Source organism: Lepeophtheirus salmonis, chromosome 10 (genome assembly GCF_016086655.4).
Source record: "Lepeophtheirus salmonis chromosome 10, UVic_Lsal_1.4, whole genome shotgun sequence".
In the NCBI taxonomy this organism is placed as follows: Eukaryota; Metazoa; Arthropoda; class Copepoda; order Siphonostomatoida; family Caligidae; genus Lepeophtheirus; species Lepeophtheirus salmonis.
Window position 1 is genome coordinate 18,075,722 of NC_052140.2, and position 17,022 is coordinate 18,092,743.

Sequence of the window (17,022 nt, forward strand, 5' to 3'; positions counted from 1 at the left end):
ACAGAAAAGTTCGGGGGCAACTTTGTTTTTCACGAAAGACGAAGCTCCGACTCATTGCGTCACTAACACCCAAATCTTCCTGACATACATATAACCGGTTTTTGGACCTCAAAATGTGGTTGTCTTCTCCTCCAGACGCGAACACATTGGACTACTCTATCTAGACGTGTCTGGGGAAGAAAGTGTGTGCTAATTCACACAGGAGATTCCAATTCCAGTTGGTAGAGGCTTCCATGAAGAAAAAGTGTACCAAGCTCGAGTTTGACTACATAGTCAAGGTCTGCAAGGACTTTAGCCTCGTATTGAGGTAAATAATTATGGCTGAGGGTTCATATATTGAATCAAAGTTTTGTAAAGCACTATTTTAAGATGATTTTGTTTTACAAATGGCCTACCAATACCCCTTGTTTAAATATTAGTCTTAAAATTATTTGTACCACTAGATCAACAATGTAGTTCCATTAATGGGAATAATTGGGTAAATACTGCAAACTGATTTTGTCCCTTTTTTCCGCTATTTACTATCTAAAGAAATGATGATTGGTACAATATAACATGCCATGTGACATCATGACTCATTATTCTCAGTGTTCTGGGATAATTAGTTTATAATTCTAAAAGTCCAACTTTGGTGATATTCCTAGTAAAATATGTCAATAAAACATTTGAACAAATGTGGTAATATTTTTTATTTTGGATATATTTATATAATTTTATAGATAAATATAGCTGACAAATATTTAAAAAAGAACAAATTTTAGTCTTATTGCTATAGGTTTTTTTTTTTTTTTGGTTTTTTTACTGTAATAAATAATAATAATATTGAGAGATATTGTCTGAATTCATTTCTAATTTATCAATGTTTAATACTGTTCAAATAATATATTTCTGACGATTCAACACCAAGTAGTTAAATAGATTTGAACCATAGAGAAAAAATACATGAGACTATAAGATGTGCCAACGATTGTTCAATATCATCTGATACAATGGATTTAATATGACGTTCCCAATTGATTTTGTCTTTTATATGAACAGGTAGATAATTTATTTTATATCATAATCGGTCATTTCTACAAAAGAAACTTTATTAAATTATGATGGTGTAATAAAAAATAAACCCATCAATTATTTTTTTATAGAACATTTTCATTGACGTCATAAGTTGCATCATTATGGAAGGTCACGCAAATTTAAATATTTTTTTGGTTGATATTTTTATTATATAAAATGTTATGCAGTTTCATCAAATTGATTAAGAATAAAAAAAGGAGTACACAACTTCATTAACTATTTTTTGATGCTATTGATAAACGTGATATTTGAATTATATCAAAGTAATATGTACTGAAGATAAAAAAAACAACGGTGGCTAAATTTGTGTAATTGAATTTTTTGCTTCAATTTGGGTTGTTTTTTTCTATTGTAATTTTGTTAATCTCTGATATATAACACAAGAGTTATATGACGATGTAATAACTTATTTTTATATATTTTAGGGTCTTATATAATAATAAAAAATAAAAAAAGCAAAAAGTGGGATAATATTTTAATAGAACGTAGGGTTTAACTCCTTCCATTGGTTGGTCCCATTTTAACATCAAATAGTTTATTATTCATGAAAACCTGGTTGTGTAGGGCCTTAAAATTGTGACGTCACTTAATATCGTTATATAGCTGACATTGAAATAATGATACACCATTATATCTCGAGGTAACATAATATACAGAAATACTTTCATATACGAGTTCAATTCGTTACTCGCATGAGCTCATAAATAAATACAATAGATTCGATAAGAATTAACAAAAAAATAAAATAAAAGTGGCTTTTGCGTCCCGTATCCAACTTTCTACTGGTTCATATCTTTAAAAAAACAAATTTTTGGCCATTAATATCTCAATGTATTACTGTTTATATCTTAATACCCTTTGACATAGATGATGTTCATTTCAGCAAACTGACGATTGTAATCTATTACATACCAGTGTCTTACAATACTAATATTTATAAGCGTTCCTGGTAGCAAAATTGGTATCCAGGGCTTTCAATTAACCTATTACCTGTCCTACAGTTTGAAAATATCCTATAGACTTTTGTTATGCTCATGCTCTTCAAATGGGCCTGATGTGTAAGTTGTGCTTTATGCATGCACAAGATGTATGAGCAGAAAATAATGATTGTCAATGTAGATTTGGTAAAATGATGCAGATTCCCATGAATATACGATAATACAACTGTGATACATGTAAATAAAACTTAGTTTGCACGAATTGGAGTGACCTCTCCGTTTAGACAGTATATATAATGTACTAATATCTCCAACATAACAATTTTTTATGTTCTGGACGGTCGCTTTAGTGTTAATGTAAAGCCCTGGGTTCTGTATTTTGAAATTATTTTGGACTAAAAATATTCATAAAAATGGATTATTCCTATGTACTCTCACAAGACTCCACAGGATTTTGTTTAGATTATATGCTAATAAAGACAGTTTTCATTACTATTCTTTTGGCTAGAGGGTGGGAGTTCACAAATTTTAGGGTTATGTCAATGGCTGTTGAACATTGTTATCACATAATGAAGCTGAAGCTGGTAACACTTCAAAAGTCTGTCAATCCTGAACTACCAATCGAAATCCATTTGTCTCTTCAATGTATTTCTCTCTCTATGGTTTGAACCTAATCAGGATGAATAAAAAGCTCGTTGGCAGCACTGAATGTGCTTTTCTTGTAAATGCTCCTCAGGAATTGCAGATATGGATTTTCCCATTGGACCCAGTCTAAGAACCAGTGGTTGATAATAATGGTCAGTAAACGGATGCTGTTGATATTGAGTGTCGTACTCCAGTTGATTCGAGGAGGAGGTAGATGATATTCCCTGACGAGGTGGTACACCTGGCTTAGACTCACTTCCTATTCCCTTTTTCGAAGAATCATCATTAGGGTGTAAGTATAATATAACACAAATAAGAGGTATTACTATTAAAATAAAGGCGAGTGGAATAAAAATTGCCCAGATTGTTATTCTGTTCATTGTGAGTGTGCTGGCTACGGACTTTGGAACTGTAAGATTAAAATAGTAATAAATTGTATATCTTTTAATAATTGTAATGTTTAAATAAAACATAATATATATTAGGTGTAGCAAAAATAAATCTTGTATTTTGAAATACAAATCTTAAAATACCGACAGAATACATTTCAGACATTTTTTTAATTGGATTGTTTGCCTTACTAAGTGGTTAATTAAAATCTGAACAGTTTGAATTTTAAACTTTAATGAAATATAGTTTCTTAACTAACAATAGAATTTTTTCAAAATTAATAATAGTTATAAACGTTTGTCTGAGCTCTCTTAATTATAAATGTAGCCCCCCTTAGTGGCAATAATGGGTTCAAGGGGTCGTTGGAACGCCTGCGATCCGCTGTGGATGTAGTCATCTGCCATGGTGTCCCAATGCCAGCTGACAATGGCTTTAAGGGCATCGGTGTTTGGATAATAGTAAGGGTGCAAAAGTGTCAAAAAAAGAGTTCAAAAGTACTCCACAGACTCATTCAATAGTGTCTTATAACGTATGAGATGGGTTTCTAGTTTCAAAAATGGCTTGGTCATCATCACAAGGCTCTTTCCAACCAATTTTGTTATAGCTCTTTGGACAGTCTGATGTGAAACCCCAACATCTATTCCATGGGCCAAATAGACTTGAGGGGATCGCCTTAGGCTGTTTTCTTTAACTCATCCGGATACAGTTTGGCCTTTCTGGACAAAATCCTTCTGCTTCTCCAACGTTTTAGACTTGCTGACGGCATATACAGTGGTTCTGGAGATGCACAACTGCTCGGAGAAATGGAAAGTAATCGATCACATTCGAGTGTTATTTTCTCGACTTGAACTTAAGCTAGAGAGTTCAGGTTTCTTTTGTATTGTAACTAATTGTTTATTTTTATATATATATCGAATTATTATTTTATTACAAACACTCAACCTTCATGATTACACTGGTTAACAAATTTTTTTTCCATGAACTTTGACAATGTATACTTATTGAATTTGGGCTGCGGATTGCGAATATATGCTTAGATTTACTCCATCACATCTAGTTTTTGTGCTATCTGATATTTAATACTTGTAGAAGTTTACATTAAAAGGCTATAATGATACCACGTGTTACTATTCTGTATGTATGTCATGCTCTCACTTTGATTCGAACCCCTACCGTGTTAAAATATATCACTCGGCGTGTGCCAGGTTTTCCTTTAGCAATCAATATATACTTTATTTAACCCAATGAATACTAGTGTAGCTCTCATTGGAAGTGCTTTCTTGTGTTGCTCTCATTTGGATTTAGTAAAAGCTGGGGATTATTAAACATTTTTTAAATCACCATCATAGCTGTTTACAAAATCCGAACACATATGTATAATGTATAAGCTAACCATGTCTTTATTCTCACGGACAAGAAAGTGTTGTAGCGAGCCAGATATATTCTGCTATATCTGTGGATGATTCACTTTATCACCTCAACGACGGAACATAACTATTTTCGTCAAGAGTGTGTACCTTCTTTATTTTAATGTACTTCTTGGAGACCAAGACAAAAAATGGGCCCTTCAAATAGTATAAACGACTTGTCTCTAAACTCTAATATTATAGTCTCAAGGAAAAAATGCTAAGCTTCAATTTGGTATGCCGATGATATCAAGAGAACCAACAAACTACCTAAATGGTTTCTATTTCTGCCTTGTTAAGGGAAGAAGATGCAAATTACAAAGAATTGGTTTGATTGTTTGGTCAAATTATCTGTATAGTCAACCATAATTGAATTACCTAATTCGTGGTTTGAATTTACCTTAACAATCTGCTGAGTTGTTGGCTTCCAGACTGCAAGAGTGAAACATGCTTACTCAGGGTACAAGTGTCACAATTTATTGTAACAGAGATACGGAACTGATAAGGTTCTTCGATTCAGATAATCACGTTTTGAATACTGCAGTGACATTAAAGGGCTTCTTGTTGATGTGGAATTACCATTCATTCAAGTTAGTGGAGAGTCTTTATTGATAGCTAAAAAAACGAGTTTTTTTACTTCACAAGGTAACATATATGGATGTATCTCTATTGGACACTCAGTCTCCATGAAGGAGGAGTATGGAAACATCAAAATAGTACTTGAACAATTGAAATACCACGATCACCAGTGGTTAATCTTTGTGGATTTCCAAAAAGGGCGAATTTCATTTAGATAGGTAAAAACCAATGACAGATTTTAGAATCAGCAGCCGAATGTAATAAAATTCCCTTTTAAAAATCCATGCAAGAAAAATTGCATTGGCCAATGTTATTGAATTAGCAAGTGTTCCGATTTCACTGGACCGCCCAATACAAAGAATAATAAACAATTTTTTTTAATTTTTGTCTAAGTAAGCTATAAAAATAAATTTAATTGTTGCTTTTCTCCAATAATAATTAATCAATAAGAGGGGAAAAAGCAATTATTATGTAATGCAATTTCATTGTTCTTTAGAATATGAATCGGTTTAATCCATTTTATGTAATCCACTTTATAAAAACTATACTTTGCCACGGAAGACACTTCATAATAAAACTCAATTTTTCACTGACGACATGAAAATATGCTCAAGAGTAAATTGGAGTCTAATAGATTCAGACAGTATGATACGTACAGTAAATTGTCTGGTATTTTAAGAGTTACAGGTAATATTTAAAAAAGTTATAATTTTCGATTCAGGTCAAAATTAGTGTCCAGCAAAGAAATGGTTGTAAAATTTGTAGAATAATATCTCTAAATAACAAAAAGTGGGATAAAGGATCATTAAATTTTTCTGAATGGCACAGATATATGAAGGGCAAGAAGAATTGTCATCAGGATTTTGGTTGTCAAGTTTATTGTTATTTTTTTCGTATCACATTGAATGTGAAAAATTATACACAATTAAACCTAGAGAATAATTTAAATTCTAGGGACATTAATTTTTATAGAAGACAAATTATGGAATTACTTTTAAAATACCAACAAGTTATTTAACAAAATGCTGTATATTTGCCCTAAATCGAAAATTATTACTTTGTTAAATAAAGTCATTTTTTTACTCAAATAAACAGGATTTTCCCCCTACACACAATATTTTACTAAACCTGAAGCGTCTTGAACGCTTAATTGTCCAATGTTAAATTTGAACTTTTTATCCACAAGTGGCTCAACCACAAGACACACATATTCTCCAGAGTCAGCCATGATTGTTTCTTCTATTTGAAGTGAAAAAGTATAAATACGATGCCCATTTTCCAAATATGAAGCATTTTTTAAATGATAACGTGGATTGCTTTGAGGATCAAGTCTTTTATAGGAAAGTTTTTTTACACCTCGTTCATTTTGACCAGAGGAAGGTGATGGGATTCGAATCACATCCCTCAAAAATGGAGATGATTCAGGAAGATTCACTTTGAGACGTTTCAACCAGCGAACCACATCATTTTTACCAAGGTCTTTTAAAAAACATGTTAGTTCAGATGTTTCACCTATAGAAACGATTCCTTGACTCATTTTTCTTGCCAGTAGTTTAACTCCTAAAATGAATAATAATTTATTAAAATTTACACTTCTACCGGCATAATTAAATATTTTTACATGTAATAATTGTTATATTCCAAATAGTATTTACACATAAATCTTTATATATTAGAGTGGTCCCTAATTTTTTTTTTTTTTTTTTTTTCAAAATGTTACATTGTCCGAAAATGTTACTTTAGAAAATAAATCAAACTGAGATACAGTTTGAGCCATAGTTTGCCATTTCTAATCTTCACTAGTGTTTATACTTGATTATACTCAAAATAGATCAAATTGAAATTATTAAAAATCTTCCAAAATTACTTAATAACTTTTTGCTAAATATGTAATGTTCTACAAAAAAAGGCAAACAAAGAATTTTGGGTGTGTTGCTTTATGTATGTTGTGTACAAATTGCAATGTATGTACGAGTTGCAACGGTTTTATTACCTCTGTTTCTTTTTTATTTCGTTAGTCACCAGGATTTTGCCAAAAGTTTCTGATCTATTTTGATCAAACTTGATACGAAGAATATATATGTTCACAATAAAGGCTGTTAAATTCTGAGAGGTTAAGGTAAAAAATACATAATTGGCCATAACTTTAGGACAAACTGAGATACATAACTCAATTTGACTTTAGGTAGAGGTTTTGCACTCTTTTGGGTCCCTATTTTAGTTTGATTTTGATCTATTAAAACTACATAAATATTTGTATCTATGATTAATGTAAAAGTGGGCATTTGAACTCTAAAATGTGTTACTTAATATTGTAGTGATTTGTATTAAAATGATCAAATGTTACACCAATAACATATAGACCTTTAAAATATTCAATTATTTCATTATCTACATAACAAGTAGAGTAAATCATTCATTTAAAATGATGTATCTAATCTATTAGATACATTTTTTTTTACAAAATTGTAACTTCTACACACAAAAGATTCAAACTTTTTTTTCATTAATTCATACATTTTAAACTTAACACTCAATATTGTCCTAGCAACAACAAAAAAAAACTGTTAATTTGGACATTAATGAATAAAAACTTCAAATAAAATAATGTATGCCTATAAATTAATAATAAATTTAAAATATTCACTTTTTTAGTGACAAAAACGCTTTAAAAAAATGTTAATATCTTATATTTTACTAACGGACAAGTATGAGCTGCCTTTCATTACAGATAAATAACAAATTATAAGAAAACACTACAACAAAACTCTTTTTTTATCCACTTAAAATAGTTGTTGATCATATAACTCTCTAAACATTGATCAAAAGGCCTCAAAATTAATATTTATTCATTTTGTATCAAAAGAAACATTTTGAATAGTTTCATTATTATTTTTTATTTTTTACAAAAAGTTATGAAACTTCATGGGCGATGGCTAACTTCTAAACATTAATGAATATGGCTCAAATAATACGTTTCTTAATTTTTTATTAAAGACAAAAAAATTTGTACTATTTTTTTCCCCACATTACAATTAATTTTATATCTCAATGAACAACGTGTAAAAATTACTTTCTTGAACACAATGTGAATATGTTTGATACTCGGTCGCTCATAGAAATGAATATATACATAATGTATTGGGATGTAAATAGTCTATATTTTTTAGATGACATGTTTTTTTTTGGAATTGCTAATCTAAAGAATGAATTTTCTATTCCTCAGCTGTACTATTTAACTACAAGGTGGTGAACTTATTTTCTTTATACATTGAGTGATATTCAAACCCCGATAGAACATTGGTTTGTGTTCATAAAAGACAAAGCTTAACCTTGAGGATTTGTTGCAGAGTTCCTTGTTCGACTCATATTAGAATTGAAGGTCGGAATCGGAGTCATTCTTGCCAATCTTCTTGTTTATTTCCTTCTCCCTATCCTCTCATGCCACAGCTGCTCGCAGGTGATCTAATAAAACGTCATGACAGCTAAGCTGCTCTCCTCCACAGTCTTTTTTCAAATTGTCCCAACATTGTTAACATGTTGGTATTCGGTTTCTTTTTTTCTAGTATACCCAAAATACACAAGATCCGCATCACTAATTATGTATATGAAATAAAAAGACAATTTCGAGATCTGATGTAGTATTTGTAATATCATAATGTTTAGTTATATTTAATTAGTGCAAGTCCATCCCACAAATTAAAATAATTAAAAAACTATATATTTTTAACACTTTCATACCCATAAGGTAGTAAAAGTTTTTTTGCGAATTTTAATTATTTTAAGTATCTAGGATCATGACAAATGCATTATCAAAAGGCTCATCTCTTAAGCCAAGAAAATAATTATGTCCCTCAGGTTCATAAGGGATCTGTTTATATATCCATACAATATCTAAGTTTATATTGTCAGGGCACACGTATTTTGTAAAAATGAATTCAAGCCAAAATAGGAATTTATCTTTGAGCGCAGAATCTAAAACGAATCTCAGTTTTTTTCTCTATAATTTTAATTCTGAAATATCTTGCCTTATATTAATTCTGTACTATAATCGTTCACAGTGTTTTTTTACCCTTAAACAATCCCCAAATTAAAAGTAGAATTAATAAAACTTATGTAAAAGTGTGTTTTATGATTAAATAGTGTTTTTATTGATTCTTTATCTTGTTTTGAACTCGATATATTTCCATTTTGAAGCTGATAAATGATTAAAAAAAAGCACCCTTCCTCAGACATTGTGATGATGAATATATATTCAATGTATATTTATAAAAAAATACATATTTAAAAAATATGTATCTTCAAGAATTTTTGTTCCATTTTGTATCTTTTAAGTGATTCCATTTTGAAGTAATAAAAATTTTTCCGCAGGGTGAATGGAACAATTTAATTGTATCTATCCTGGTATATCCTTCTCGAGGAAGGAGTCCACTCTACTCCGCTATGAAGTTTGGTAGTTTTCTCGAATGAATTCTCCTCCCGTCGTTCCACAGGGAATTTAGAATCCGAATTCGAACATCTCTTAAGATAGGATGATAAAGTTAGAAGTAATGAATTCTCCTTCCATCGTTTCACGTGGAATTTTAATCGGAATTCGAACATTTCTTGAGATAGGATGATAAAGTTAGAAGTATCTTCCTTCGATTGCCTCGATCTTCCTTTTACGAGGTATGACATCATGAAATTGGCATTAACATTGGGAAAAATTCGATGATAATTTTGACTTTTTGCTAGTGGACTCCTTAAAAAATTGGATCAATACAAAATGGAACAAAAAACCTTGGACATACATATTTTTTGCATATATCTTTTTTTAAATTATATAACGAATATTTTTATATAATTTTAACTATGACATTTTTAATCATTATGTTCTATGAATAAGTTAAAAGGGTCCAAAAATGAATGTCGTTCTCGTGATTTTTTCCTCTAAAAATTTAAATATATCGAGTTCAAAACAAGATCCAAAATTAATAAAAACATTTTTAAATAAGTTTTATTCAACTTACTTATGTTAGGTACATATATTGATTTCAAAAATGATTCCTATATCAGGTGAAGTAAATGTAATACTATAATATTAACTTATACTTTACCACTGCAGCTCAATCTGATCAATTAAAGGAACATAAAAAAAATTAGGGACCACTCTAATATATATATACATAAATTTAATTTGGAAAGTCATAAATATTCATTTTTAATTATAAATTGCACCTTATAAATAATAGCTCAATAACCTCTTACACATAATAAATAAATTAATAATTATTTTCATAATTTTTCTTCAAAGTCGGCCGCCTTAAAAATAAAAATGATATAAAAGTCTCTCACCCCTCTCTGTAATTATTCTAATAACGACACCCCTTGGGATCATTTCAGAAAAATCAAATTGATTTGATATAATTTTTCTTGTACATATAAAAACGTTATTTTGTTGTAGCCCTTTTTAACAAGACTTCAACTAGTTTAACGTATAATTTATATCTTTATTAAGAAATTGTTTATATTTAATTTTTTTTAACAATACATATTTGTACTTTGGTCCTAATTTTAAATCACCTTTTATAAATTTAAATTTTGTGTTATGTTAACTCAATTATTGAAATGATGTATTTTTATTTTTATTAGAATTTTTTATTAATGTGATCAATTATATCATGACATGATATTATTGTATTGAACCCATTTTAAATATATATCGATCAATAATAAAGTATCATTTCGAACTTACCAATATCTCTGACCTAATTTTTTAATTCTATTATTATTAAGCTATCAATGTTTATTTTATTTACATAAAAGGTCGTTTTAGTAATTCTGGAGTACCTTTAAATACATTCTGAACAATCCGGAATGCATTTAAATCAGTTAATTCAATTTTAAAGTGAGAGGTTGTGCCTTAGCCTTAAGTTAATTGCGCAACTCTTAATTCAAAGCAAGTATTTACAGTGCAGGACCCCCCAATCATCGAATTTTCTTGGCGGGACACAGCCCGGCGTACATAAAACAAGATGCTCAGATATCCAAAGAGCACACTCTACGATGTCTACAGCTGCTGGAAGGGAGGAAGTAACATATAAAATAAAATTCTACTAGTCCCCGAGTTATAAAAAACGCACTCCCATATTCCTCGTAGGCCTGGAACGTTCATTGAAGTTTTTCTTGCCTAAAAGAGCCAAGTAAGCCGTAATACAGTCTCCAGGGACATAAACACTGACCTGAAGATGAAATCCTACCGTCTCTTCAAAAGAAATATCCTTACACACAAAATTAAGGCCACCAGGGCTACCCACGGAAGAAAATTGCTGAACCGTTTGAAGTGATATGGAAACCAAATCATCTGATATTCGGAGGAGAAACAATGGACCGTCGACAAATGGTGGGCCACAATTTGAGCTTATGTGCCCCACGTCCTTAATAACCAATTTTTTGGAAATCATCATGAACCAAGGGGTCATTAGAAATAGCGTATGTGTCATGCCCCAATCTTTTTTGAACCAAAGGATAGAGTGGGTGCCGACACGTACACTGAAATCCTGTCTGACCAAGTGATACCTTGGATGAAAGCGGAGGCCAATTGTGTCAACTTACTCTATCAAAAACACTTGGCCGACCCTTAGAAGGCCTTCAAGACCCAAAACTTGTATAAAGAAGATAAGGTGTCATCTGACCCTCCCACGCCTGGCTCTCTAACTCCCTCGATATGAATCCTATGGATTATTTTTTTAGGGGGACGTAGAGAGGAGGGTATCTGTCAATCCATACAAGAACATCGACTCGTTGAAGGTCTTCATCATCAAGTACTGGAACAAAGTTTCACTCATGTACGTGGTAAATACTTGCAAATCCTTAAAGCCTCGTATCTAGCGAATGATTGGTGAAGATGGTGGAAACACAGCATGATTTTTTCTTTTTCTTTTATAGACCTAGAACTTGTAAATATACTTTCAAAACTATACTTTCTGCTCTTATTGATTAAGATACAAAGTGGCCTGGATTTACCTGAAGCGCCCCTGTATAAGTTAATAAAATGGGCTTTTTTTTAGCAAAAAATGCTATAAAAGTAGTTTTGAAAAAAATCAAATATATTAATGTTCCTGAAAACTCAAAGAAAAAAATAGATTAACTTAACTATTAGAATAATTGAATTTATGAATTATAAAGTCTCAGGAGCTATAAGGATTTATCTACATTAGAATACCTAAAAAATCACTTTTTTTTTAACATGGGGTGAAACGAGGGTAATTTAAGTAAAATGAAATGAATTTATTTCTATGTCAACAATATATGCAGTGCATCTCAAAAATTGCTACTCTAATACTTCCCAAATATAATTGCTTCTTTGGATTAATATATTGGTCTTTGTAATGTATATTAAACAAAACAGCGGAAACTCTTGATGTTATAAAATTGACAATAATTATTTATTTGAAATTGAACTTCTACACAAAAAAAAAGGTAAAAGGAGAACCATAGTTAATTTAAGTATCAAAATGTAGGTAGGAGTCTGTAAACGAAGATAAGCTTTAATTTTTTTCTTCAAAGTGTTATAATTTTTATAGTTCTACACAAAAAAAAGTCAGGTGCACACAATTGAGCTTATACCGGGGTCAAATGGGTGTACTTGACATTGTTTTCTATAATTGAAATTTTATAGATAATTTGTCAATTAAAAATTAATGTGACTAGGTCAAAGGGGCATGCAATGTTGACATAGAAACACAAAAATTTGAAATGTATTCCAATTTCTGGGGACAGGCCTCCAAACGTAAAAATATACCATTGGACCCTGCCCTACTATATATTGATCATTTTCGTTGTCTTTTTTCAGTATACTGAAATTGCTTACGATTCGAATCTGATATTCCTTGGAGTAATATCAAATAATACCACAGCTACAATTTTGTTTTAATTATGAATTGTTTTAAAATAGGGATTACTTTATATACACTATATTTAAAAATTAATAATACTAATAGTCTAAAATATAGATAAAATAATGGAAATCGTTCAGTCCGACCATCATATGTTTTGATTGCTAATGAAATAAACTGTAAGTATTATGTTATTGTTCTTTTGTTTTTTCCAAAATAATCTCGTTTTTTTTTAAGTATACAATGCTCCTTAATACCTTTCAACCTAAGCTTGAAAGTGTTATGGGGACTTTGCTCCATAAAGTGAAATAATAATAATAAATTAAAAAAACAAAACAATTTCAACCAAAAAAAGTATTTTCTTTGTTAAGGCTGGGACTTTTCAGCCAATTTCTATTGTAAAAGGTGGACCTTAAATACTGTAAAATGAAAAATTGGATATAACTTTTTGATTTCTTATTTAGTAACATAAATTTTTGGATAAGTACTACCTAATATGATAGCAATAGATTATTACAGCCTGGAGGCAAGACATCATCGTAGGCACGGACCACTTCCTTCGGAATGTTGGACCCATTCCGTTATAAAAGAGGCTTTCAGTACATCCAAATTAAGATTGGACTTATAGCAGACCACTTCCTTCAAAATAGACCAAAATTCAAAATCAATTTGATTCAAATTTGTAGCGAATAAAGGCTAAAAGTGGTCTCTCCAAAAGCTCAGGTAATGAGTATCATATCCCTTTTGCATCATATTGAGTGTGTATTGTTTAAAGGCGAGAACCACCTTGTTGAAAGTTCGAAATCTCTAACCTGAAGTGGGAATTGGCACTTGGCTAGAGGCTTTTCTCCAGCATGGTGCCACAATGCTCTCAGGTTTAATCTTGGAAGGCACAAATATAACAATCATCTTAGCTGACAAGGTGATTGCACAGACTCTGGTTTTGTCCATCTAATAGATACAATACTGATAATCCTTTTTTTTTTTTTTACCAAAATCAGATTATTTCATGTGATTGAATAGAGCCTCAGAAGTAAAAACTTTAATAAATTTTGAGAGTCGTGTCAGACTCCAAGAAACGAGAAAATTCTGTTTACTCTCTCATCTGTCGTATATTTCTTTAAATTTGTACCTAGATAAAACTGTATTCTACTATATTCTAACTTTTATTAATTATACAATATAAAAAATATATCTTACACCACATTAATTAATATATATTTTTTTAAATCATGGAATCGTAAGTTCAATATATATTGCACATCTTCAATTCAAGGTATCACCTGGTTATTGGAGTCATTGTAGTTCTAAATTTATAAAGCATTCATGCTAAATTCATTATGATAGAATTAATATCTTCTTGATGGGGACAAATAAATATAAAATGAAAATGACTTGCTTTTAATGTTACTTTGTATCTGTCATACAATATCTCTATCACTTGACTCTTTTCCCTTGAGTACGCATACATTTTGAGAAAAAATGTTCTATGGTCTCTTTTTCCATTTTAAAGTAAATATTGTCTCTCCTGCGGTTTTTTCCAAATATATTTCTAAATGATAAAGTATTTGTTATGGTTCTGTAAATGAAGCAATGCATGGAAATGTCGGGTCTTTTACAGTCTATGACATTCAACATTCCCCTAACACAAGCTTTTTTTAGTCAGAAATTCTTGTTTATTGTTTAATATTCTTATATATTGTGTTATAGCGAATTCAAGGACCTGTAATCTCTAAATTTGTAGATTTTCCAGCCCCCTAATGATCTTTAAAAAAACCTTCCATCAGTCCAATATCCCTTCCACGTACTTATATATTTTTAGGCACTCTCTTTATCTCCAATTTCTCGAGATAGGTTAAATGAAGGTTTTCAATGAAAATATCAACGACATAACCAAATTTCTTATTTACTGACATATCTTTGTGGATAATTGATAAAAAACTCTATAATAATATCTTTAACTTAAGGTTGATTTAAGGTTAATTTTATTACAGGGTCCACATATTTAAATTTCATATTAAAATACTCTTGATTCTAATAATATAATATAAGTTTTAATTTATTTAAAGGATGAAAGTAATCAATAAAGATTTATGGAAGGCTGGAAAGGTGATGGTACCCTCATATTTTTCCCTTCATCAATAATTCATTTATCATGTGTTGCTCATTTAAGAGTGTGAGTACACACTCGCTTGCACGAATTTGCGTTTTATTGTGCCAAAGGGATTTGAAAATGTGTTTCTTTTTAAATGATCCATTCATTATATCTATAAATATTATTTTTTAATGATTGAATTTGATTGATTGCATATATATAAATTAGGCAAAATGTTTAATTTTTTTAAACGAGCCATATAATTGGTTTACTTATACAGAGTTCGACGGCGTAACTTCCTTTTTTCAAAAGCCAATGTAATAGATATTCGCATTCAAAAATTTTTATTTCATTTTTAATAATGATAACACAGATTCAAAGATTTGTTTTACGTGGTTTTTAAAACCATGTTATATATGTGACGTCCCTCATTTTCCATACTCAGAACTTTAGTGATTTTTTCATAATTTCTGTTTCTTTTTAATTAAATTTTTATAAGGATGTTTAAAAAGTAAAGTTAAATGTTACATACAGATGCAAAATTTAAAAAAAAATCACATATTTTATTTTTCTAAAATAAATTGGATTCCAATTATTTGATTAAAACAAACAACACTGATTTTTTTAACACCGAATCTTAGAGCATAAATTTCAACACTCTATAATGATTACCACAAGAGTTACTTCTGTTTAAATAACTCTACAAATTTCAAATTATGAAAATGAACTAAGAAAATCGTTTATTATATATTAGAAACATAATTAATTAACTGATTTTCATTAATTACACCAATAAAACTCCTGACCTCAATATCAATAAGTTTGAATAGATAAAAAAAATACGTGAATATATTTTTTGCCGATATTATTTGCGAGGGAAACACAGGTTCCTCATTATAGTAAGGAATAACAGTAAGTCTCAGTATTTCCAAGAAAATTTTAGAATATTGTATTTAGAATAAAACCACGCCTGCCCCACTTCTACTTCTACAGCCTCATTACCACACCTTATACAAAAAGAAGTAATGTTGTCATGCTCTGTATTAGTTTGTCAATAAAGCTACAGAGAGTGGCGCCTTCGTGTCAAAATGATAAAATTTCTTGTGTGATATGAATATTTTTTTTAAATGTTGTGTATAATATTATTCTTACCCTACTGAACTCAGTTGATCCAGATATTTTTATGGTATTTATTTTATTTTTAAAGATACTATAATAAAGTGTTTAGGGGTGATGTCAGGATTGTTCATGTTGGTTATTTTGGGTGCCGTCATACCCCATTTTTATTTGGTTAAGTAAAAAGCTAGTTGTGTTTTACAGGGTTCCAAAATGGAAGAAAAAAAAAGAAAATTCGATACATTATTCAATATTACTACAACCAAAGGTGCAAAGTCGGAGTAGGCCGCCAAAAAAATTGTGTAGTTGATTGCCCCTATACAGTATCAAAAGCCACAGCAAATCAGTGTTTCCAACAATTTCGTTTTGGGAATCTGGACGTCGAAGAGGAGGAACGCTATGGTAGGCCAATCAGTGAAAATGGCGATAAAATAATGGCAATTCATTCAAAATGGACAAAAGTTAACAAACCAAACGGTGTATCTCTGATCTAAATAGAATAATTCTAATCATGTTAATTTTATTGTAAAAATAAATCGAAACTACTCTCAGAATATTTTGTTTGACTTATTATAACAATAAATGTCCTATTTTTATTAATATAGTAAATAAAACTGTTCAAAATCCAAATGGATCAAGAAATGCATATGTTTAACTTAGTATAGTTTGATTTCAAATGTGACCTTATTTTTCCGCTTTTAGCCACAATTTCTTGTAAGAGTATTCATGAATGGATAAGTGTGCGTCCATGTGCGGGACAGAATCCCTGGCAACGAAATCCCCGTCGAACTGCTCCTGGCCAGTAGGATTGCTCCGATAACTCCCTTAAATTTCCGTCTTTTGGAATCCCTCACTCACTACAAGTCGTCTAAGGGTCATTTAGTGATTATGGAGCTTGAATT

The 17,022-nt window shown here is 30.4% G+C and overlaps 1 protein-coding gene across 2 annotated transcripts in view; it reads right to left on the bottom strand.

Moving 5' to 3' along the window:
* Window positions 1-674: 674 nt before the first annotated feature.
* LOC121125206 (uncharacterized) overlaps window positions 675-17,022 on the bottom strand; it is a 50,487-nt gene continuing 34,139 nt past the window's right edge. The window contains exons 4-6 of one of the 2 annotated variants that reach the window (XM_040720343.2): window positions 6,161-6,592; window positions 2,984-3,066; window positions 675-2,923 (exon numbers count right to left, since the gene is read on the bottom strand). In XM_040720343.2, coding sequence (XP_040576277.1) covers window positions 2,687-2,923; window positions 2,984-3,066; window positions 6,161-6,592 — 752 coding nt within the window. In that variant the 3' untranslated portion in view covers window positions 675-2,686. Of the gene's footprint in view, window positions 3,067-6,160; window positions 6,593-17,022 lie in introns of both variants that reach the window. The other variant, XM_040720341.2, reaches the window with a different exon arrangement.